This window comes from Ochotona curzoniae, unplaced genomic scaffold, assembly GCF_017591425.1.
Source record: "Ochotona curzoniae isolate NIBS_2020 unplaced genomic scaffold, NIBS_Ocur_1.0 contig_3520, whole genome shotgun sequence".
Lineage (NCBI taxonomy): Eukaryota > Metazoa > Chordata > Mammalia > Lagomorpha > Ochotonidae > Ochotona > Ochotona curzoniae.
The window spans coordinates 7,607,822-7,632,882 of NW_024465894.1; the positions used below are offsets into that span (position 1 = coordinate 7,607,822).

The 25,061-nt window shown below is 55.2% G+C and overlaps 1 protein-coding gene across 3 annotated transcripts in view; it reads right to left on the reverse strand.

Moving 5' to 3' along the window:
• The window catches only part of TOX2 (TOX high mobility group box family member 2), a 105,592-nt gene that overhangs the window by 54,762 nt on the left and 25,769 nt on the right, over positions 1 to 25,061 (reverse strand). For all 3 annotated transcript variants that reach the window (XM_040981447.1, XM_040981446.1, XM_040981445.1), the window contains exon 2: positions 3,396 to 3,461. In XM_040981447.1, coding sequence (XP_040837381.1) covers positions 3,396 to 3,461 — 66 coding nt within the window. The remainder of the gene's footprint in view (positions 1 to 3,395; positions 3,462 to 25,061) is intronic.

Sequence of the window (25,061 nt, forward strand, 5' to 3'; positions counted from 1 at the left end):
CCTCTTCGATGCTGGAGCTCAGCGCTGGACTCCCTGGCGTCTCACTGGTCTCTTTCGCTCTAGAAATCTCATTCACTCCCAGGGATTCAATACGACCAGCTGAAGACTTCCAAACACACCGCTCCCGTGAGCTCTGGACTTGTATGGGCATCTCAAAGGCAGCATGTGCAAGTCTGACTGCCTCGGATCACCCAAGTGTGATCATGAAATCTGCACCTGTCCAGGTCTTTTCAGAGCAGACCATGGCACTGTGTCGGGTGCAGCAATAAGTTATAAATGTCCTCTGGCACGGCAGGATGACAACGGTTAATAGCCATGATACAGTTAGTTCTTCAGGGTACTTTCAGAGGTTTGCAGAAAATGAAATTAAAAGATAAGTTTATTTGATATCAAAATACTGAAATTCCATTTCCCATGAGCCTTCTGAAATACTCTCAAATATTTCAAAAATAGTTGGTAGAGAAGTTTTTTTGATACTTCCAACACAAATCACATTAGCGATAAATATTTGAGGTGATGGGTACTAATGTTCTTCTTACGTATTCATTACTCATTGTATACAAGCATTGCAATGTCAAACTGTCCCTCACAAATGAGTTCAATTGCTATGTTTCAATTGAAAGTAAATACATACTTTAAAAAAAAGATGTATACTGCCCACCCTGGGAAAAGGGCACTCACCGAGAACCAGGTGCCACCCATCACTCCATTTCTTGCTTTCCAGTCTCAGGGTCAAAACCTACAGCTTTATTTTCAAAACACATTTCAGATCCTTCTCCCTCCCATGTGCTCTGCTCCCACCACAGCCTAGGACCCCTGGACCTGCACCTGGCAATGACTGCCCCGCTCCCTACAGCCGGTCTCCCAGCATCCATCCATTCTTGCCACTAACTTTTAAAAAGCAAACTCCATCACGCTATTTCATCTCCATCTCTGTTACACACACACACCTTCCATAATTCTTGGGAAAAACCCTGACCACTTTCACAGGCAGCATTAAAAGCCATACAGGGGCCACACTGCCCACAACCACCAGGAAGGCTGCACCGAGGGGACCTGGACAATACCATCGAAGGGACAAACAGGCATTTGTCAGGAAGCAGGCCAGGGGATTCCCATCAGAGGAAGCAGCACACAACAGCAGGGCTGCAACACAGCAAGAGGGGCCAGAGGAGGCTCCCTCCCGTGATTCAAGCATTTACTTCTGGTGACACAAACAAGGAACTGGGACAGTCCACTTGCTGCAGCTGATGAGCAGACACTGTGAGAAGCAGTCGTGTGTGTGTGTGTGTGTGTGTGTGTGTGTGTGTGTGTGAGAGAGAGAGAGAGAGAGAGAGAGACCGCTCAAGCAGGTGCTCCAGGGGAAAGGCTTGGAGAAACTAGAGAATCCTTCACCTTACTCTCTTAGGGACTAGAGGCCAGCAGAGTCCTACCAAACAGAGAGAACTGTAGGAACCGGAAGGACTTAAGTGCTTTTTCATCAGAATCAGGGGGAACTCCGCCAATGACCCTGTTTTCCACCCATGGTAGTTTGCAAAAAGACCACAATGCTTTTGCAGGTCTCCTGCCGCGAGGTATGGTGTCCCCATTTGCTACCCCAATCCGGGACTGATTCCATCAGCAGACCGAGCTAGAAGCAACTTGGTGGCAGGCTCTGGTGGGGACGGGCCCCACAGGCAGGGCAAGTGAGTCTGTGAGCTTTTCTGAATGCCACCTGTACCCTGCTCCCTGGCCAAGCCACCTTGGGCTGGCACTCAGCAGCCTTTGCCACACCCCAAAGACTGCTGTCCTGAGTCCTCCATCCCCCATCTGAACGCCACCTGTGCCCTGCTCCCTGCCCAAGTCCAGGACAAAGCACCACTGAGCCCACAGGGCCTGAGCTACTGGTCTGCTCTGCAGGATGCCTCAGGCTCCCTGTGTTAGCGTGATGTGCCTGCAGGTTGCAGAAGGGCCCAGGTGAGATGCTCGGGTGTAAGCTCTGTGTTTGAGATAAGCACATTTCCAGGCTAACTACAGGCCATTAACCACCTCAGAGTATGCTAGCAAATGACCACCCAGGGGCGGGGCAGGGGTGAGGGGAGACAGTGTTGTGGCTTGGTGGGTTAAATTGCTGTTTGAGACACTGTTATCCCATAGAGGTACATGTTAGAAACCCAGCTGTTCCACTTCCAACCCAGCTCTCGGCCAATGGCTCAGGAAAGCAGCAGCAGAAGGCCCAGATCCTTGGGCCCCTGTATCCTCATGGGAGACCCAGAAGAAGCTCCTGGCTCCAGGCTTCAGCCTGGTTCAGTTTCAGCCATTGCAGACATTTAGGGAGAGAATCTGCAGTTGGAAAAATCTGTCTTTCCCTCTCTCTTTGTAACTCTGTCTTTCCAATAAATAATAAATAAATCCACGACTAGCAGCCTTGCTGGCTAAGACCTCCACTACCTCACACAGGCACAGTATCCACACGGGGACAGGTTAGAGGGGTGTGCTGGCAGCCCCCTATCAGGGCCACACCTCACCCTACCAGAGGCACCCTTGCCCAGCCAGAGATGGGGGGTGGGAGGGCAGTGGTGCTTCTGGACCCTCCCAGGACTGCAAGGTCTTGCTCTCTGGCCACACTCTCCAGAGCCCACAGGCCCCATGGTGCTTATCTGCGGTCCCGCAGGACCTGTCACAGAGCAAGGCACACAAATGCCTGTGAGCTAACAGCTTCCTGCTTCCCCAGCTGGAGGCACAGACCTGGCCTGTGAAGGTGCTCACTGATATCACATTCCAACTGACGACCCGCCTCCTCTGGGCCCTAGGGGCATCACGGACTACGGTGTGGCAGCTACCAGCCGAGAGAAATGAACTCTGCAGAGAGCAGAGTCAACAGAAAACCACATCCCTACTGGCATCTGTGACCCTAGTACACACACAAGCCGGGATTTAACCTCCCGGGATGCCCAGCCCTCCCCTCTTGGTGCCGTATCGGTTAGCCTTGCACAACTCCAGGTGAGTGGGAGAACCATGCTTGGCTAGGTGTGGAGTGTGGCCCTGATAGGGGACATGGCGTGCAGGAGGTGAGTAGCATCACGGAGCATGGGACATCTCTGTTCACCTGCTGCTGGAAATTTCCATCTGCACATGGGAAACACACAGAACACTCTTTCCCAGCTCTGTGAGCATCCTGGATGTCCACTCCAGACCAACGGCGGCCAGCGAGGGGTTTCCCAGGGAACTGTGCAGTCCCACTTGGAGGGTTCCTTTTCAAGGGCACTCAATTCAGAGTCCTGCCCATTCTGAAAAGAGTCAGCCACGGGCTGTGCCCCACCCATTTGGCACCCCTCCCCTTGTCACTCCAGCAGCAGCCTGGCTTCAACCAGCCCCACACTTAATCTCCCACTCGGGGAGGCCGGGGCACCCACCTGGCTGGTTGACAGGAGCTCTGGGTTTCCGTCACTCATCCCCACGCAGGCACTGTCACCATCAAACTAGAACAAAGAAAGAGAGAGAGAAAGAAAGAAGCAGCTCTGATTAAACCGTTCTTGACGCAGCACCAAGGAGAAGCCACCGGAAGAGGTTAGGGCACCAAAGGCTCTGGGAGGCAGGGGCCAAGGTCAGGGCAGTCACAGATGCCTCCCAACTCCTAAAAGCAGTACCTGACACAGAGTACAGGGCAATACATGTTTGTTGAATGAATGAATGATGAAACAAACAGCTGTTACAATATTCACATTGTCTCTTACCAGGCCCGTTTTCCTGCTTCACTCCCCAAACATCTGAGATGGACTGGGACTAGGACTGGGCTGAGTTGAAACTGGCAGCCAGAACTCAGTCCGAGTTTCCCACGTGGGTAGCAGGAACCCAACCTGAGCCATCGCCTGCTGCTTGCTAGGGTGTGCACACTCTTGAAGTTGGGAGTGGAGCCGGGAATCGAACCCAGGCACTGCGATGTGAGATGTAGGCATATGTATCAGAGGAGCAGGGAAAAGCTGTGCACAAGGCCTTTGTCAGAACCATGCTTCCTTCAGCACGTGTTCCTGGGTCAGGGCCACTGTGTGTGTGTGTGTGTGTGTGTGTGTGTGTGTGTGTGTGTGTGTGTGTGTGTGAGTCGCCAAGGCATACAGCAGGCCATCAACACACACTTCGTCAATGAGTGAATATATTTCTAGACTGAGCAAAATGCTTGATATAAGATACCTCGAGTGAGTCTCCCCCAAAACCAATAAAGAAACGGTTTCTTTCCTGTTTAAAACCCAAGAAATCGGTCCAGAACAGGCATTCAGTCCAGCCATGCAAGCCAAGAGAGAAAACCACAGAGCTGCCTCTGGCCTCAGACACAACAAGGCCTGCTCCTCCTCGTGTGCACACACGTGCACGGGCACCCACTGCACAGCGCGTGCTGGACACAAAGGTGCATGACTGCACAGGTGCGGGGACACACAGGCGCCACAGAACCATGTCACACACGGCGCAGCATCCAAGATGGCATTTAACCACACGCACCCCACATCCAGGGGTTATACACGCCACCCTAACAGGGCAAGCCAGTGTGCGCACATCTCAGAGATCCTGTAGGTGAGTGGGTGCCTGATGCCATAGCAGGCATACCCGGGAAAGCAGGGTAAGCTCAACCTAGCACCCCCTTGCATCTGCAGCTGTGGGGGACGCAGCTCCCATGGACAGGAGCCTAAAAGCCACAGTACACACTTACACATGCAAGGCAAAGAAATACAGCAATTTTGGGCAGATTTCAAAATTTATAAGTTGCTTGGTCCAAAGACCTTTTTCATACCACACCACCTCTGTATTGCTTTAAAACATGAGGGGAAAAACGGGAGGGAAACAACAGCCTAAAAATTTCCATGAAATGCCAGGAGAGCATCCTCCTACACTGACGGGACTAGATTAATTTCCCCCATTTCATATTCTAATTATAATTCCTTTTCCCATTGCCATCTTCAGTCCTCATTACAGCTGGAAGATTGTTCCTCAGAAGCCAGGCCTTCATCTTCTCTTCCCAGCAGTTTTGTCATGGAAATGAGTTTTTGGAATCGGAAAGAACCACATTTTTGCGACTATTGAGTGTGCGGGGCTAACCCTTTCCTGACAGCCACGAGGGACACGGCTCATGCAGGTCTGGAAAGAAGGGTTTGTCTCTCCTGCATTGTGAGGGCCCCAGAGACACTTCAAGCACCCTCCCACCCAACCCAAGAGCATGTTCCCGCAAAGTCTTTTTTCAGTTTTTAAGGAAACAGAGCAAATACTAGAGCCAAGGTAAAGAGTCCCAGCCTTAGAAAATGAGACACTAGCTCCATCTGAGCCACCTTGGGTAGATTCTTGGTTACTCCAAACCTGGGCCCTCATTCTACAACCTACAGTCACTGCTTCATGATGGCTACAAATGAAATATTTGTGGATGGACAGATGTAATTGGGTGGATGGATGAAGGGAAGGGGAGAAGGGAGGGAGGGAGGAGAAGTAATGGATGGGATGAGCTGGATAACGGATGAATGATGGATGGGATGGACGCATGAGCAGATGATGGATGGGTGAATGTTGAATGTTACTGCCCAAGAAAACACAGTTCAAGTTGTAAATATGAACCATCTATTCAAACTTTCTGATTCTACAGCTTAAAAACTAATTATATAAACAGATGAAATTGAGTTTATGACATCTTATTTAAACCAATATATTCACAATACTGTGATTTCAACATGTTCTCTATATGCAATTGTAAATTATCAATAAAATGGCCTGGGGGAAGGGGAGATGAGGAGAGAGGAGGTTGAGATGTGGAGATGGATGGATGGATGACACAGGATGGCTGCATGAGGGTGAAGTGACAGAGGAAGATGGGAGGGATAGGGGAGACATAATCCTAGTTGCTTGGGATTGGTGTTCGGGACATACGCATAGATGTCCGAATGGACGGATGCCTGGGTGGAGGGCAGAGGTGGGATGGGAGAGTAGGAGGGACAGGTGTGGGGTAAGTGGATCTGGCACCTCTTCCTCACTCTATTTAACACCTACCCTGGACAGCATCATGTGTGACTCACTCTCAGATTCTCCTCTTCAGTAAGTTACCTCCAGACACTGTGGTAGTTTCCCCTGGGGGCCCTCCCATTTATTCCACTAGCATCTCCAATTCAACACATCCACACTAAACTCAGGACAGGTCAGTGCACCTGCTCTGTCCCCAGCACACCCATCAGAAGGGAAGGCATCACCTTCCTCCTAGGCCCATCTCAGTCCTCCTGCGTGACAAGAGATGCCTTCTCTCCTATCTCGCATGACCCTGTCACCTATACCAGCTTTCGGCTCAGCCTCCCCACCTCATCTGCAACCTTGAACCATCCCCAGGGACCTCCAGGCAAACATTTCCTCCTCAGATCAAATCCCTGCAGGGACTCCACATTGCTGAAAGCTCTTTCTTTCATTGTGGTTTTGCTTGTACATCTCCATATTCTTGGACCCACCTTGGAAGGCTGTATTGACAACTCAGCTCTTTGATTCCTGAAGCTGAACCAGCGTTGGTCTAACTTCTTGCTTTAGCATCCCCACCTATCCTACAGTCATGATGGCGACTCCCATCCCAGCAGGTCTTGATGTCTGTTATCAGATGTCAGACACTAACTACTACCTGTAACACAGTGCTCAGTGATGAATGCTCCATGAAGGCTGTCTCCTATTATTACACTCTCGGCTTGTATCCCCTTACCAGTCTCATTTCACCTCTGAACATTCTCTCCACCTTTTTCACATGATTGGCATCACTCCCATGCTGACTTTCTTTCCTTTAACCTGAAGCTCTCCCTCCTACTCCAAGTCACCCTCTCCATCCCTGCCCACTCTCACAGCTTCTCCCACCTACTCTTGTGCTATCTGGATCTCAGATGGGATTCACAAATGTGCCAACAAGGTAAGAGCAGGCAGTGCCTCTTCCATACCAGGCACTGACAACCCAAAGTGCCAAAGAACAGGTGTCCAGGGACAATGGAACCATTGCTGCCCTCTGGAAACTCACAAACGGAACCAATAATCAAGAGACTCAGAATCAGAGGTGGAGCAGTAACAGCCATAGCTCATGGAGCTGACAGCAACTGTGCACCAGATAGTAGGACGGAAGCCAGGCTTATGGTAATGACCGAGGCACAGCATCCCCCCTCCAGGAGTCCTGAACCCCTCAGAGAAGCTGACAGCCTTGCTGGGAGCATCAAATCTTACTCTCCAAATCTGAGAAAGGAAAACACAGGTTGGATTTTGCAGCCGTCGTCCCAAGCTGCGAGCAAATACAACACCAGCATGATTGCCCAGGGGCTGCTCTGCAAACACTCAGGTGAACACATCACAGCCAAGCGCTCTGTAACCATCTGCGGACCCTAGGGACAGCCAGTCCTGGGACCTTCCCCTGCTTCCCAAAGACACTTGTCTCCAGGCCTCCACACTCCCCCAGCCCCTGCAAAGATCAGCTCCTGCTTCCAATCTGAAGGACTGGCGTTGCAAAGCTTCTTGTTTCAGATGTTTGATGACAGCCTCTCATTGGATACGCATGGCGAGGGCCAGGAGGAGGTTATCACAGCTACGCAGAAGCACAGAAGGGAGATTTTTCAAGAAAAGCACCTTGCAAATGGTGACCTGGAAACGGCATGGCACAGGACACAGGTGAAGTGGCCGGGCAGTGACATCCAGGGCTTCCACACGCACCGGCCAGTGAGTGCCTGCTGCTTACCTTGTCCCTTGTCATCTCCTTGGGTACCTCTGGAAACCTCCAGGCTACCAGGACCAGACCCATGGAAGGGATGAGAAAGATGAGGCTCTGGGTGCTTGGGACCTTGCCCAAAGCCATCAGACCTTCCTGAGCTTGGCCTTGACTGCAGGTACCCAAGCAACAGCTGTTCTGTACAGGGTGCTGCTGTTCCCCTCCACGCAGAGATACACATCAAAGACCCCACAGGCACAGCTCGCAGCCCAGCCAGTCACAGACATGAGTGAGGCGCTGCCTCCGCCGCTGCCTCGCAGAGATCTGAAGAGCAAACAAAGTGGCATCCACTGCTTTGGCAATGCTCCCAACCCAGGCCTGAGAACACTGGTGCTGCACAGATAAAATGCGGCTCACAAGACACAAGCCACGAGCGTGGCAGCTGCCACCCAGGCCCTGCTGAGAGTGCGGTTTTATGTGGCAGTCTCGTGGGAGATACACATCAGGCCCAAGCAGAGGCTGGGGGAAGGGCTGGTGCACCAGAACCTGTGCAGATGTTAGGGGAGCGGTACCTAGCCCAGCCCTCTACGGAAGTCCAATTCCAAGCCAGCTCCCCCGGCCCTGCAGAGGCAAGGGGGTACAGAGGTTCTCTGCACAGGTGCCAATGCCAGACCGACTCAATCAAAATCTGAGCTTGTCGCTTTCGGTGTGTGATTTCTCTTGTAAAGATTTCATTTGAAAGTCAGAACTGGGGCAGGGGGTGGGGTCTGGAGGGAGGAAGAGAGTAGAGAGAACTCTTATATCTGCTGGTTCACTCCTCAAATGGCTGCAACGGCCAGGGCTGGGCCAAGCCGAAACCAGGAATCAGCAGCTTCATTCAGATCTCCCATGTGGGAGGCAAAGGCAGGGGTCCAAGCCCTTGGGCCGTGTTCCGCTGCTTCTGCCGAGCCGTTAGCTGGGAACCGGATGGACAGTGCAGCAGCCAGCACACAAGCCGGTGCCCACATGGGATGCCTGAGTCACAGGCGGTGGCTTTACCTGCTTTGCCACAACACCAGCCTCCCATTTTTTCGGAGCCACATTTTGTATTTCATTTTCCTCATCTGGAAAACTGGTATGAGTGTCGTCTGGATTTACACAGAAAGTGCCGGGAACATTGCACAGTAGACAAAGCACTCCAAAGCCACCGGCTGCTTCTCATTTAACGACCAAATCCTCACACCAACTGTTTCCAGTCGCTGTATCGTCTCTTCTGTGGGTGAACAAGCTGGACATCGCATCAGGCAAACTGCCCAGCTCCAGTACAGGAAAGGCCCTGGGGACATGCCTCTGTCATTGAAAATAAAATTTACAAATCTCAGGTCTCTCTGAGAAAGTTCAGCTCAGGTCTGATACACATTTTTATTTTACTCCCTAAACTATGAAATGTCAATTTTTCCTCAAAAAAGCATGACTTTCCATCTGACGGGTGCCCTTAACCCTGGCAGAGGTTAGTTCTTGCTCTTATTCTGCCCAGGGCTATGACTGAGGCCCAGAGAGGTTGGCAGATCTGCCCAAGGCCACAGAACACACCTGAGCCAGTCTGAAGTCCAGGCCACTGGCCTTACTAAAGCCTACACTGGCTTCCCACCCACATTGGGTTCAAGCTGTGTAAAGCTTGGGCTGGGGCTGAGGTCTCATCCTTGGCTCCTACAGGATGACTACTGCTGTGCACCTGACTCTCCTGGCCGTTAGGAGTCCCTGTACCCATTTTACAGCTGAGAAAGCAGAGCCCTCCCCCCACCCCTGGGGTGTGCTTTGCTTTTCTGGGCACTGGCTCTGCAGCATGGGGACCACCAGCCACACCCAGCTCCTAAGCCCTGAACATACAGAGCATCTCCACAGAGATGGGTTTGAGTCCTCAAACCTCGAGTATTTAAAAACAAAGGATGTGAGATGCTTCATCAGTATCTCCATATGAATTCTACGTTGAAATGCTAATAGGCAGGATATGAATATGGTTGGCATATGTTTCTATTGGGCGATACGAGTCTAGATGCTGTTCCAGCCCCTGTCTTCCCAGACACAGCCAAATTCAATTTTCCATAGTGGATATGGGGAAACTGAGGCCCAGGGAGGGAGAGAGACTTACAAAAGTTTGATCAAGTGGCACTCACTCATCCAGTAAATGCTCACCGAGGCCCTACTATACATTCCAGTCGAGAGAACAAATCATGGGCCCGAGTCCCTATCCAGAGCTCTGCCCTCCCATCAGTTTGCAGGCTGGGCATGAGCGTGGCTGGGGCTCCTCACACGGCTGAATCCTCCTGGCAACCAGGGAAGCTGGGCTTGCCACACTCATCCCTGCCTCCCTCAGCCCCAACTCTGGTCTCCTGGATCGCACACAGGAATTCTAGCTCCAACCGCAGCAGACCCACCTCCAGGACTGTGGGACACCAGCTGCGTGAGCAGCCAAAAGGATAAAAGGATGGGCTGGACAGGCCTCCCCGCAGGCACAGTGTGACAGCCTGGCGGGCCCTCGTGACTTCTCTGCTGCCCCTGGTGGCTCATACATGGTCTACATGACCATGGGGTCACCCCCAAAGTTATCCAAGCACTAGGCTCCATGGAAAGTGGCTTGGAGTGCGCTCCCAATCCTGATTATCAATCTAATTGCACATTCCAAACTGACAAGCGCTCATTAAGCTTTAATTATGCACATGTTGTTTTCAACAAACATTTTCATTTGACTGCTTCCAGGGGGGAAATGATTCCAAAGGGAGGGGGGTGGGCTTCAGACCTGCCTGTGGCTGCAGGGAGCTGGGCAGGGAAGTGGGTCAGGACACAGACACAGGGGCCCATCCCAGGGACGGGTCTCTGTCCCTGTCAGACTGGGCTCTGGACCTTGTGTCCTCCCACTGGAAGCCACTGCGGGAAGATCTGATGTGTATGGCCTGAGCTGGTCCCCCTGCTCACGCAGTGACCCTTTAGTCTGTGCCCACCAGCCTGTGCTGGTGCCAGGGGACCTTTCTGGGGATGCAGAGGGTATCAGGGACCCACAGACCCTCATGTGGAGAAGCAGGTTTCCTCCAAGTCCCAAGGCTTGTCCCTGCTTGCCCCTGCCCCCCATGACCAGAGCCACCTTACCCCAGCACCGCCTTCCCTCCCCTTGTCACTCAGCTCATTTATCCACAATTATTTACTGGGCATCAACCGACAGTCAGGGGCCAGTGGGGACCAGGGTGGTTTGGCTCAGGCCACTCTCCAACAAGATCCATCTTCCCACCTGGGGAGCAGTCCAGAACTTCCACCATGACATTCAAAGCACTTGAGAAGTCAGCGCAGTGTAGGAACTGGGTGTGGAGGTAAGCAGGTTAAGCTGCAGCTTGCGCTGACTGTCGTCTTTATCATAGTATCTGGACTGGAGACCAAGGTCGGCCTCCATTCAAGCTGTTTCTTCCACCAGGAGGCAGGAAGCTCTGAGATCTCTCCTCAGAGAGCTCCTGGAGCTACAAGCACACAAAATCAGGATCTGTGCACATCTGGCTGGGGACCTGTCGTTTTTGAGCTGCTTCCCCAGCAACAGACCAGAGGCGAAACCTCCCATAGGATCTGACCAGGAAGGCAGGATGGGCAGAGGGCAGCAGCCACCACCAGGGGACTCCTGCCTGCCCCGTGGGCACGCAGGATGTAAAGGCTGAACCTGCACGGGTGCCCAGGCTGAGGCTGCGAGACAAGGACTCTCATGAATCCAGGCTGCCAGGGAGGGAGGAGGAGGTTATCAAAGCACCCTCCCCCAAAGCAGCACCCAGACAGACTGGGCTGAGGGGCACCCACAGCCTGGCAGGAGGAGCGCTGCACACCTGAGGCAGAACAGAGTGACCCCTGGTAGCACCTACCATAGCTGCGAACACTCCAGTACAGTGACATACAATGGTTCCATAGCAGTCAACCCTTTCAGTGACCTGAGCGACACTTGTATAGTGCTAACCGCCAAGCCCAATGCTCTTGGACTCGTCTCCCGGTATTACCTCACGCAATCCTCGATGCACCCCTGGAAGGCCACTTCTTGCCTTCCTATCAAGATTCCCATTTCACAGATGAAGAAACTGAAAACAAGCAAGTGTAAGCAGCCTGTCCAGTGGCACGCAGTGACGGAGTGGACACAGCTCCCCTGCTGCCCTCCGAGGACCAGGCTCACCCATCTCCGTGGACCCGCCCGTTCCCTCCTTGAAGCACGCTGCTGAGGGCTGGCTGTGGTCCGTGGCCCAGAGCCTCACGCTGCCTGGCATGGCCGACAATCATTTCTCATCTGGAGCGGTTGGGAACATGGCCCAAAACCGATTCTTGTCAAAGACAATTAACTAACAGCCGCGGGAGGGCCTGCCGGGCGGGACTGCGGTGTGGTGGGGTAGGGGGGAGTGTGGCTGAGACGGCGGGCGGATGGTGTGGGAGATATTTTCTCTCCCCACCCCCGACTCCACCCGCTGCTCTGCCTCATGCTATACAACAAGCCCTCAATCATGCCACAAAAACGCTTCATTGCTGGGGAGGGAAATATGTCAATGACAGCGCTCCATCGCGAGGTGGTTAAAAAAGGAGCAGGCAAGAAGAGAAGCTTTTGAAATTGTAATTTGACCTAGAAAGGTTTTTCTGGGTCACCTGAACTTGGCACTTGCGCATCTAACCCCAAAACCCAACGGAGTACCAGCTCACTTCCTCCTGCCAGTGCTGCACGACACGGGAAATTTGTAAACACGGTTGATGGACCTCTAAGTGCTGTGTTTTAAGCAGCCTCTGGCCTGGGAGCTGACAGCATGCCGCACTTGGCCAATGTGTAGCCACAGGCAACAATCTGGCCTCTCTCATCCTGATTCGTCCCCTGGGCAGTGGGGAGTGGAGCTAGCTGTACCATGCACACTCCCCAACTTCACACCAGCCCCTTCCCAGGCTGAGGCTACACCCCTGTGTGTGGCCACTGACCCCCTGTGTCCCAGATCTGGGCTGTGTCCCACATACCCCAAGGGGCAGCAGGGGGCTCAATCCTTCTGGGCCTTTTCTCCTCCAGAACACAGGGCAAATGGCTCCAAGGCCCTGCATGTGCCAGGGAGGAATGCCAATTCATCCTCACTGTCGAGTTGCCTACTTCAAGGTATGGTCTGGATGAGGTCCCAAGCCACCTGGGCTTGAGAGAGCTTTTTTTTTTTTTTAAGATTTATGTATTTTTATTACAAAGTCACATATACAGAGAGGATGAGAGACAGTGAGGATGATCTTCCATCTGATGATTCACTCCTCAAGTGACCACAAAGGCCGGTGCTGCGCTGATCCAAAACCAGGAGCCAAGAACCTCCTCCAGGTCTCCCACACAGGTGCAGGGTCCCAAGGCTTTGGCTGTAATCGACTGCTTTTCCAGGCCACAAGCAGGGAGCTGGATGGGAAGTAGAGCTGCCGGGATTAGAACCAGCGCCCGTATGGGATCCTGGTGCTTTCAAGGCAAGGACTTTAGCTGCTAGGCCACCGTGCCGGGCCCAAGAGAGCTTTTGTTAGTACTCCCCAGGGATCCTTAAGCCAGGGCTGGCAGGTGGCCCACTTGTGTTAGGAACACCCTGTTTAGAGTGACAACCCCCAATCTGTTGAGGACCCTGAACCCTAAGGTTTCACACAATGCCCATCAAAGTCCAGGGGTGAGTCTCCAAACCCTCATCTAAGCACCTGCAATGGCCAAGTGCCAGGCTGTAAGCAGTACCTGGGACACAGACCCATTTCCCAGGGAAGCTCAGCATACAGGCACCAGCACCATGGCAGCAATGGGAGGACGTCCTTAGATGGAGCGAGGCCAGGTGCGAGCAGTGATGCTGGCCTATTAGGTGGAGGAGCAGAGCGAGCTGGCAGGGAGAGGGCGTGCAAGCCCTGATGGGGACTGCAACACAGCGCACGAGGGAGGGATGAGCCTTCACTGAAGGAGAACGTGGAGAAGAGTCGATTGCAGCTCTGAGAGCAGAGCGACAGGAGGGGCATCTGGTCAGGCCACACGCTGAAAGCAACACCTGTAACAGGCGTTGTGGCACTGTGGGTTGAGCCGATGCCTGTGACGCTGGCATCTGCTCCAGTGGCACAGCCTGGCTGGTAACAATGCCAAGGGTCATACTGGGAACAGCTGGAAACAAGGAGATAAAGACTAATAATTAAACAGAGTGGGGACAAGAAGGAAACACCGCTCTTGTGCAGGAACCTTGAACTCTACTCCAGTGGATGAAAGAGTTAAGCACAGAGATGATAAGAAAACGGCAGAGCATGCAGCGGACGCGGGCAAGCAGAACTTGCTCAGGCCTCGGAGCGATCACTGAGCACGGCAGATTGACAGATTCAAATCTCTGTGCATTAATATCTGCAGCATGAGGACACAGAATGGCACCAGCGTGAAAAGGACGTCAGGCTGAGAAAAGAGCAGCCCCGACTTGGAGACAGTTAATATACACACTGCACACACAGCCCCATCAAATGGGACGGAAACCAAGATGCCCACACACAAAAAGACAGGGATTCAGAGAAGTTATCTGATAGGCAACACACCCCTGCCCCAAATAAATCCACGGCAAAAAAGGGACGCTTGGCCCAGCGGCATGTGGAAAAAGGTACATGAAATCAATCTGTCATAATGCACCTGGGACATTTCACACCACTGCTGACACGGAAAATAGCCAAGAGTCAGCCACAAGTTGGGGAGACACAGACCAGAGCCCTATCAGCTGGTGGCACACACCCCCTCTCCACCTAGCCCTCCTTGGCTCTAGCTGCCGGGGGTGGTGCCCAGCAGGGATTGTTCTCCAGTGCCTGAGGTACACGGAGACGGACTCAAGCAGGCTGGAGACCCTGGGAGAGGGACAAGGTCATGAGCTGTGCAACACGGCTTCACACAACAGGCGGCTTTGACACAGATCCACTTGCAGGCCGCGTGGCAGCAGTCAGGCCAGGGGAAAGGGCAGCACTAGATGGACAGGGACTGGTCCCAGAGTGCTGGGGGTGGGCATTCACCAAGCAGCGAGGGTCACCATGGGAAGGGGCTTTTGCAGCCCTGGTGTAGGATGGAAGCCCAGGATGCAAGGTGCATTTTAGGAACTGTCTTTGACCTTCCTGTGGGCAATGAGCCGGAGGAGATCAGGGCAGGGGCTGCAGGGATCGGGGGAGGGCAGGGAGGCGGCACAGGGGAGAAGCATGGCCAGGGTACAAGGCTAGGACAGGGAAGAAACTCAGAATAAAGTGCTAGCAACCAAAACTGCGCGACAGCGATCCCAACACACAATTTCTCACTGGTGGCTAGAATGGGAAGTAGCACTGGGGCTTGAAGAAAACCACGACAACTCTGGTGTGTGTTGTGGAGCCCTGCACGCAGAACCTCTGAGATGAATGAACGCTGCCAAAAGTGAGGCATCGCCCAGGAGTCAGAAACGGGGTGACTCACACAGCTTACAGCCCTAATTTCCTTTCCTCGGCCACACACTTCCTTCTGATTCCTTTTTTTGATGATTCATAAGAACTGAAAAAAAAAAAAGTCCCCTTTCAAATGCACAGCAGAAGTGTTTGAGTACCTGGGCTCACTCTGCCTCCAACATTCCACTCTGCCCTTAAGCCAGGGAAACCCACCCCCGCTGCCTACCAGGAAGCCCCTCGAGAGGGAACAAGGCTCTGTGATGGCCACTGCAGGTCCCCCAGTGTTCCCAAGAGCGTCTTCAGTGACCTCTCTCCCTCTCTCTCTCTCTCTCTCTCACACACACACAGGGCCTCAGAGTCCACACAGTGGCAGAGCTCAGAATCTCAGCATTTGTCTCCTTCCAGCCACACACCTGCATTGGAACATGGCTAAAGGGAGACCACCAGGCACCTTGGCCACGCTGGCTCAGCTGTGGGAGCACGGCTGCCAACACAGCATTCCATGGCACAGCTCTGTGGATCCTGGACATGGCAGTTTCAAGCCGAAGCAAGCCTAGATGTGCTAGGTTCTCCCTGAGAGATTATCCCTCTGTGTGCCCATTTTACAGATGAGAGAACCGAGGCTGTGAAAGCGCAAGGAAACTGCTCAAGGTCTCACAGTGGTTGGACTGATCCCCCCAACACACCTAGGGTGTCCTTACGCCCTGGTGGCTCTCTGAGGGGACTGGGTCATGGAACACGGCAGGGTACGAGGGTGGCACTGAGCATGCCAAGTGTAACCACAATGGAGAAGGCACCTGTTCCTCCTCTGATGCTCCCTGCCGGGCATCTGGCTCTGGAGGCAGGCCCCATGCACCCAGCCATCCCCAGGGGCCCAGAGCACTCTGTGTCCCTCACCCCTAGGACCCACCTTCGTTCCTCGGCAGAGGGTCCTGGGTGCCCACTTTGTGCCAGGCCCTGTCTGGTGGGGGCGGAGGAGGGGCAGGCTTCTAGAAAAGGAGGAGCCACTAGGTGATGAGCATGGCTCACGGCTGTATTCCAGGCATAAGCAACAGAAAATGTAAAGGCCCTGGGGTCAACAGGCAGGAAGCTCGTCCCATGGAGGAGAGTAAAGCGGCTGGAGTAGGCAGAGGGGGGCAGGGAGAGAATGGAATGCAGGGTCTGGGGGCCGCATGAGGCACCCTGCATTTTCACAGAGGACCAACCTTCTCCTCTGACGACTACTTTAAGGGCTGACTCAGACAGCCACGTGCAAGATGGAAATTCTGCTCTATTGGTCTGTTTATTCACCTGCAAAATGGGCTCATGGAAAATCTTGCATGAAGCTAAGGGCTATCTGCCTGGGGCTGACTCTTGGAAAGGAGAGTCAAGCCTGGCTTTTCCCATTCGATTGGAAACCAGAAGAAGCCAGTGAGATGTTAGCATGCATCGCTCTCCTCAAAACCCTCCCAAGGATTAGGATAGGCAGCTCCCCACCCCCCCGGCTTTGGTGCACACATTCAGCTTGGCTTGGGTCCACCCCTCACTCCCCACCATCTCCCCAAGAGCCTCTGCTCCCCTGGGTCAGGCAGGTGCTCTCTCCCTTTAGCAAAAGCCATCCTTGGGGCTGGGCACAATAGCCTAGCGACCAAAGTTCTCATCTTGCTTGCACCAGGATCCCATATGGATGCTGGTTCTAATCCCGGCAGCCCCACTTCCCATCTAGCTCCCTGCTTGTGACCTGGGAAGGCAGTTGAGGAAAGCCCAAAGCCTTGGGACCCTGCACCTGTGTGGGAAATCTAGAAGAGGCTCCTGGTTCCTGGCTTCAGATTGGTGCAGTTCCAGCCATTGCAGCCACTTGGGGAGTAAATCAGTATATAGAAGATCTTTCCCTCTGTCTCTCCTCTTAAAAAAAAAAACCCATCCTTGATACTGCACGGCCATCGGTGCCCCCGGCCTTCCCACAGATGCACAGAAGTCTCAGGAGCACCCCTACCTTGACCAGGGCTGAGTGTGTGTGTGTGTGTCCCCGCGTGCTGGCTCTCAATGCACATGAGTGTGATGCTAAAGCAGCCTGGGATCCGTGCAGTTCAAGCAGGGTGATGGGGTCCAGGCACTGCTCAGACCCATTGGCCTGAATTAGACACACGGCACCAGTAAGTCCCAGGGGAGCCCAAGGCGGACTGTCCCAAGTGCTGGGGACAGAGGTGTTGCAGAGCAGCAACAAACACTCCCAGATGAGCACAGCCTGCCTGGTTCCCTCCACCCACACACACGGGGAAGCCGACATGCAGCCAGTAGCCCCGTGGAATTCACCTTGGCCAGCTTTCCATGGAATCCTCAGGGGCTACACTCAAGCAGGGCAGGATGGGTCAACAACCCGTAACAGGTGAAAAGGAGTGGGGACAGTCCCACGGCAGGGAAGCCAGAGGGCTGGGTTCAGACCCAGGAAAGTGCAGCTTCAGAGCCCAACTCCCAGTGCTGCTGCTCGTTCCTACACAGGACAGCACAGGCTGCCAGAGCCTGTTGTAGCCCCAGGAGCTGTCCCCTTGAGGTTCTGCAAAGGCTTTCAGCCATCCCATGTGAATACCGATGCCAAAATCCCCATGAGCATGACATCTCGGCCCTGAGTCCCACAGACCACCGAACATAGCCTGACCGTTCTGATGGTCAGCCTGACTTCTGTTCACTGGCACACGTGTCCATGGACTGAAGGATGCTCCTGGAGCATCTCCTGTGTACTGCTCTGGACACCTGGGAGGTGGCAGGGACCAAGATCCCCAGAGTCCCACTCCTGTCATAGAGCCAAGGCAACAATGCACGCCGTCGGTGAGTACCTGGCATGGCATGTGAAGGGGAAATGTGCAAGAAGGAAGAGGAGAGGCAGATGAAGGACTGGTAGGGCCAGGGTGGAGGAGGTGCAGGTCTAACGAGGGTGGGTCTCACTGAGGCTGTGGCAAAACAGGTGAAGCCTGGAAGGAGGTGAGGGAATGAACCAAGCATTCCAGGCCACCTGATAGCACAGGGTTGCCAGCCTGACCCTCAGTGGTGAGGGAACCAGCCAGATGGGCAGAGCAAGCACGTGGGAGGGGGAGCAGCGGCCAGCGAGGCACCTGGGGATGGGGCAAGGCACACAGATGGCACCGAGATTGCCCTCCCCGAGCAGAGGAAGCCAGCGCTTTTTCCACCGCATATCTGATGCTGCGGTTGCAGGAGCCAGTGAGGGCAGGCGTGAGCTGCGCCATGCGGGGCCTCGGAGCAGCTGACATCCGCTGGGCCTGTGGCTCCTTCCTGTGGTTTCTACGGCTCACGTTGCCCTGGAGGCTCTATTTTGGCTCCTGTTTGACGTTGGGGGAAGGGAAGGGGGGAAGGGAAGGGTAAGGGGGAGGGTTCCTTAAGCACCAGGGGCACTGGGCCAGGCCCCTTCTGGGGTTTGCTCAGAGCAAACTGAAGTGGCTCACTTCAAGCCTTGGGAGCACACAGTGTCTGGCAAGCTGGGATTCTCCTGACCTCCAAGCCCAGGCAGGTCAGGCTACTTTCTAGAGGTCACACTGCTGAACTAAACCACAGGCCAAGGACCCTAAGACAGCCTGTCCAGAACAAAGGGGCCTCCGTTCACAGAAGCTTCTTTACATTTGCTGTGCTGGTAATGTTTCCCAGGCAGACACTGTGTCCTGTGGCTGTCCAGCAGACAGGAGGACAACAAAGGTGCAAGTTACCTGGTCACAACACTGAGAGGGAGACCATGAGGAAGGGGAGTGGGGCCAGAGGGCAGTCAGAAAGGCTTCTGGTGTGGGTCTCAGGACGGGGCGTCTCATGCCTGGATCCCGGACGGCCGCCATGGGCACATGGTGAGCCGTCCTCCCCGGGCCTGCTGGGTTTCGGGGGCCGCTTCCTTCGGGGTGAGTAGACCGAGGGGGGGAGGCCTCCGGGACTGGGCAGGTCCGGGGCCCACCCGCCGCCTTCATGGGGCGGTGAATGGGATTTGGGAGGGGCGCGACCTTGGGCCTGGGTTATTTAAACCTCCAGCTGCCTCCTGGCAGCTGGTGGGTCTCAGGACGGGGCGTCTCATGCCTGGATCCCGGACGGCCGCCATGGGCACATGGTGAGCCGTCCTCCCCGGGCCTGCTGGGTTTCGGGGGCCGCTTCCTTCGGGGTGAGTAGACCGAGGGGGGGAGGCCTCCGGGACTGGGCAGGTCCGGGGCCCACCCGCCGCCTTCATGGGGCGGTGAATGGGATTTGGGAGGGGCGCGACCTTGGGCCTGGGTTATTTAAACCTCCAGCTGCCTCCTGGCAGCTGGTGGGTCTCAGGACGGGGCGTCTCATGCCTGGATCCCGGACGGCCGCCATGGGCACATGGTGAGCCGTCCTCCCCGGGCCTGCTGGGTTTCGGGGGCCGCTTCCTTCGGGGTGAGTAGACCGAGGGGGGGAGGCCTCCGGGACTGGGCAGGTCCGGGGCCCACCCGCCGCCTTCATGGGGCGGTGAATGGGATTTGGGAGGGGCGCGACCTTGGGCCTGGGTTATTTAAACCTCCAGCTGCCTCCTGGCAGCTGGTGGGTCTCAGGACGGGGCGTCTCATGCCTGGATCCCGGACGGCCGCCATGGGCACATGGTGAGCCGTCCTCCCCGGGCCTGCTGGGTTTCGGGGGCCGCTTCCTTCGGGGTGAGTAGACCGAGGGGGGGAGGCCTCCGGGACTGGGCAGGTCCGGGGCCCACCCGCCGCCTTCATGGGGCGGTGAATGGGATTTGGGAGGGGCGCGACCTTGGGCCTGGGTTATTTAAACCTCCAGCTGCCTCCTGGCAGCTGGTGGGTCTCAGGACGGGGCGTCTCATGCCTGGATCCCGGACGGCCGCCATGGGCACATGGTGAGCCGTCCTCCCCGGGCCTGCTGGGTTTCGGGGGCCGCTTCCTTCGGGGTGAGTAGACCGAGGGGGGGAGGCCTCCGGGACTGGGCAGGTCCGGGGCCCACCCGCCGCCTTCATGGGGCGGTGAATGGGATTTGGGAGGGGCGCGACCTTGGGCCTGGGTTATTTAAACCTCCAGCTGCCTCCTGGCAGCTGGTGGGTCTCAGGACGGGGCGTCTCATGCCTGGATCCCGGACGGCCGCCATGGGCACATGGTGAGCCGTCCTCCCCGGGCCTGCTGGGTTTCGGGGGCCGCTTCCTTCGGGGTGAGTAGACCGAGGGGGGGAGGCCTCCGGGACTGGGCAGGTCCGGGGCCCACCCGCCGCCTTCATGGGGCGGTGAATGGGATTTGGGAGGGGCGCGACCTTGGGCCTGGGTTATTTAAACCTCCAGCTGCCTCCTGGCAGCTGGTGGGTCTCAGGACGGGGCGTCTCATGCCTGGATCCCGGACGGCCGCCATGGGCACATGGTGAGCCGTCCTCCCCGGGCCTGCTGGGTTTCGGGGGCCGCTTCCTTCGGGGTGAGTAGACCGAGGGGGGGAGGCCTCCGGGACTGGGCAGGTCCGGGGCCCACCCGCCGCCTTCATGGGGCGGTGAATGGGATTTGGGAGGGGCGCGACCTTGGGCCTGGGTTATTTAAACCTCCAGCTGCCTCCTGGCAGCTGGTGGGTCTCAGGACGGGGCGTCTCATGCCTGGATCCCGGACGGCCGCCATGGGCACATGGTGAGCCGTCCTCCCCGGGCCTGCTGGGTTTCGGGGGCCGCTTCCTTCGGGGTGAGTAGACCGAGGGGGGGAGGCCTCCGGGACTGGGCAGGTCCGGGGCCCACCCGCCGCCTTCATGGGGCGGTGAATGGGATTTGGGAGGGGCGCGACCTTGGGCCTGGGTTATTTAAACCTCCAGCTGCCTCCTGGCAGCTGGTGGGTCTCAGGACGGGGCGTCTCATGCCTGGATCCCGGACGGCCGCCATGGGCACATGGTGAGCCGTCCTCCCCGGGCGGCCAGTGCGCCATTGGTGCCAGGCTCCGCCTGCTGGCCGCCCGGCTGGGGAGCTCTGGGGATTTGGTTCTTTGAGTTGCTGCTTAATTAGCTCCAGGTTGAACCCATTGTGCTTCTTGGACCTGAAAGAGGCAGTAACTCTTCCTTAGCAAAACTTGTAATCACTAATAATTCTGAGCACCAAATACCAGTCATGCAGAAGCTATGGCTTGGGGCTTGCCCTGCACAAGTAGCTCCAACAGTTGGCCAATGTGTCAACTGGTAATGGAACAGAGTAGATTAGGCACGACTGAGCAAACCTTAGCCCACAAGTAAAACTAGAAACCAGGAGGGAGCAGAGGTCATGCCGAGCTAGGCTCTTGTACCTGCTGGTCTGTGGGAGCCTGGGACGCTAAGCCACAGTGTCTAAGGCAGAGTTCGGGACAGGGGAGGGGTTGTGCCAAGCTGAGTCAGAGCATCCATTGGCAGGCATGTGATCTATGGCTGGGAACGGACCCGGTTGGGGAGCAAAGGGGACAACCCTAGCTGGGCTGAGGTTCCCACCAAGAGGCGCGTGGCCTGGAAGGGGGCTGCGTTCTGATCTGGAAACAGTTGTAGTCTCCCTTGGCACAAGTGTGGACTGGGATTGGATGCACCGAACTGGGCCGGACCCCGACTCCCCCTGGTGTTCTGGAGGACCAGGGCAGATGTGGGATGGACTAGGCAGGGTCTCAAACCCCTACTGAGCCATGTGTGAGCCATACGTGGGTATGGACAAACCATGGCTGGGCTGGAACATCCAACAGCAAGAACCAGATTGGGTTGAAGGCCAGTCAGGAAAAGCCACAGTTCCTGCTATGACAGGAGGTGGACTGAGTAGGGTTGGCTCATGGACCCACTGGTAAGCGTGAAACCTGGCATTGGGAGAGGTTCTGATGGAGGAGCCTGGGCAACTCCTCTGGCAGGACACAGACCCAGCAGGTAAACGCAAGAAACATGATAGGAAACAGCCCAGAAAAGGCCATGGAAACCTACCCACTGGCATACAGTTGGCAGACGTGGGGGCAAGACCAGGCTGAATCTGTCCACATCATCCACTGGCAAATCCAGGCACCAGTGTGGGTCGACCCAGGGTCGGTCGCAACAAAGACTAGTGCACATTATGGAATGCCGAGGTGAGGTTGCCTGTACCAGAAGGGACCGCAGCGCCCAACCAGCCTGAGAACAAGCAAGGAAGTGGGCAGAGCTGGCAGGGGAATAAGGGAGGGTTCCTTTGCTGGACAGCTACTTCCGCAGGAGAGCATGGGCTGGGATGGGGGCAGACCAGACTAGGCAGAGCTACCACACCTGTGCGCCTCATGTGGACTAGATCAGGGAAAAGCCAGGCTGGGCGGATTATTCCTACTGGTGCAAACAAAATTAAAGTGGGCGAGGTTTGTTTGGGCAGCATCAACTGGAATCTGGGAGTGGGAGAGGCCTGGGAGGGAAATAGTGGGCTCATCCCTCTTGGGTTACCACTTCCACAGGAGGACATAAAACTAAGACAGCGGCTGGGGTGGAATGGGATGTGGGACAGACTGGATTACTGCTACACTTACTGGCAAACCAGGGTAGGGGGTGGGCCTGGTTGGGGTTATTGTGGGTCGCTCCAACCTAGGCTACAGCTCCCGCTGGTTTATGTGAGGGCCAAGTATGTGCTGGGCAGAACCAGACTGGACTGCAACACCCATTGGCTCCAGTGGAAGACGGGAGTGAAAACAGAACCAACCCAGGAATTGCAACCACCAGCTGATTGGAGCGATGGACGGTGCCAGGCCCGGTACTTGTTAGCACATACAAGAAGTTTCTTTGGAGATCTTCCTAATCTAAATGCTGGACTCAGAACCATAACAAAGAAAAGAGAGAAGACAGAACGGGTCAACCAACCATCTAAGCTATGATGGACTATGTCAATCAGTGGATTTTTCAAAGACCTCATAGTGCTTGGAGCGGCAAGATTGACAGCGATTCATAACTGTTGCAATATCAAAACCACTTGAGCAAGAACCTCAGAGCATGCCCTACACCCGGGACTTGGGGAGGGTGGGAAATTGGGTGGGCCTTCTCCCTTAATACCCCCCTTTTAAACATGAAGGTAACAATATGGAAAACATATTAGTATTATCCACTTTCCTGTAGCCCTCGAACCTTCTTACCCTAATTAACTATGTAAAGAATGTCAAAATAAAATTTATTAATATCATTCTAAAAAAAAAAAAAAAAAAAAAAAAAAAAAAAAAAAGGCTTCTGGGAAGCTGTGATGTCAGACCACACCTGTGATGGCTTCACCATGTCCATGATGTCAGATCATGCTTGTGATGTCAGACCATGCCCATGCTGTTGGACTACACCTGCAATGTCACACCATACCTGTGATGTCAGAACTATTCCTGTGATGTCAGACCACACCGTGATGTCAGACCACACCGTGATGTCAGAGCATGCCTGTGATGTCAGGACCACACCTGTGGTGCCAGGACCATGTCAACACCAAGCACCAGGAGTCCGAGGGATAAAGGAGGCAGCTTCTGAACCAAGGCCTGGGGTTTGGTCAGTGATGAGGAGCTTTGGGAGGTAGCAGAGCACCAGTGCAGGAGGAAGCAGAAGCTTTGTGAGAGCAGAGGTGCCTCCAAACTCCATGTGGGCATCCTGAAGGCACTGAACAACCCCTGCAGGTCAGGGGAACAGCCCACAGACCGTGATCAGCTGCAAAGGACATCCGAGGATCCGCAGAGATCCCGTAAGCTGCAGTGGGCAAGGCGGAGCCAGGGAGGTGTGGAGGAGGCCCTGACGTCAGCCAGGTAACAGGTGCCAGTGGAGGGGGCATAACTGCACCAACAGCAGAGGCAACAGCTAGGCAGGCAGAGGCGTGCAGGGAGCCAGCAGAGCGAGGCCAGGTGTCGGGGAGAGCACCAGACCTGAGGCCAAAGCCCGGTGTAAACAGTGGAGGGTACTCAGGTGAGAGTATCGGGGATGGCAGTACAGGAGTGAGGATGGGGGTCAAAGAGGGCCACTCCGAGTCCCGTCTCCTTCCAGATGCATTCCTTGTGAGTGAGGACACACAAGGTCAAGATTCCATCCTGTGACCAAGAGCCCTCATCATCCAGGGGCTGCTGCCAGGGCCCTGCTGTTCTTTCCAGCAAACATGCCCCAGAGAAGGTAGGTGAGCTCCCTGAAGTCTCACAGCGAGATGCCCAGACAGGGAGAACTGAGCACCACACCACTGGACCCCAGCGCTCATCTTCCAGGAGGCTCTACGGGGTCTTGGACGAACAAGAGTAGCCACAGCATATCTCCGACACGTGTGTGTAAACACGGGCACCCCAGAGCCAGATGGAGGAGGTGATGAGTGTGGCCACCTCCTCTGCTCCTGGTTCAGGGACCCTCGTACAGGGAGGATGGTGCCAATCGATCGCAGTAAGAGGATCCACTCTGAGCACAGAGCCCACCCTCCTGGGGGGCTCCCACACCTCGTTTCCCCCACAGATTTCTAAGGCAATCAGAGACTAAAACAGAGCAAAGAACCAGCCTCAGAACAGCCAACAAGGACGTGACAGCAGGACAAAGCTCCCGGCAGCCTCGCTCTTCCTGAGTTCAGGGCCCTCAGTACACCGGCTCCTATGAGCTACAGAGATCCTGGCCCTCTGAGAGAAGCCCCCAGCTTCCTCCCCCTGGGAAAGGGAGAGCACCGCACAGCAAAGCCATCTACCCCATCTCACAGCAATCCTCTTAGCATCCACCATGCAGGTGAAAAAGGCTTGGCTCAGAGAGGTGGGGTGACTGCCCGGAGTCACACAGCACACAGGAACATGGTCAGAGCTCATAGCCTCCGTTTTGCAGGCAGGTGGTTGGCAGGGGGCGGGGTGAGGAGGCAGGGGATTGGGTGTTCTCCAGTCCAGGACCCTCGGGGAGCAGGTCGCCATGCTGCAGGCTCAACGCTCCTTTACAGCTTGGCTCTTTTCCTGAGACCTTGATCCAAGTGTGACATCCAGGATTCAGGAAGCTGTTTAGAAAGGGCTAAGCCTACAAAGGTTAGTACTGCTGGTAATGAACTCCTGTCCCAGCTGGGGACC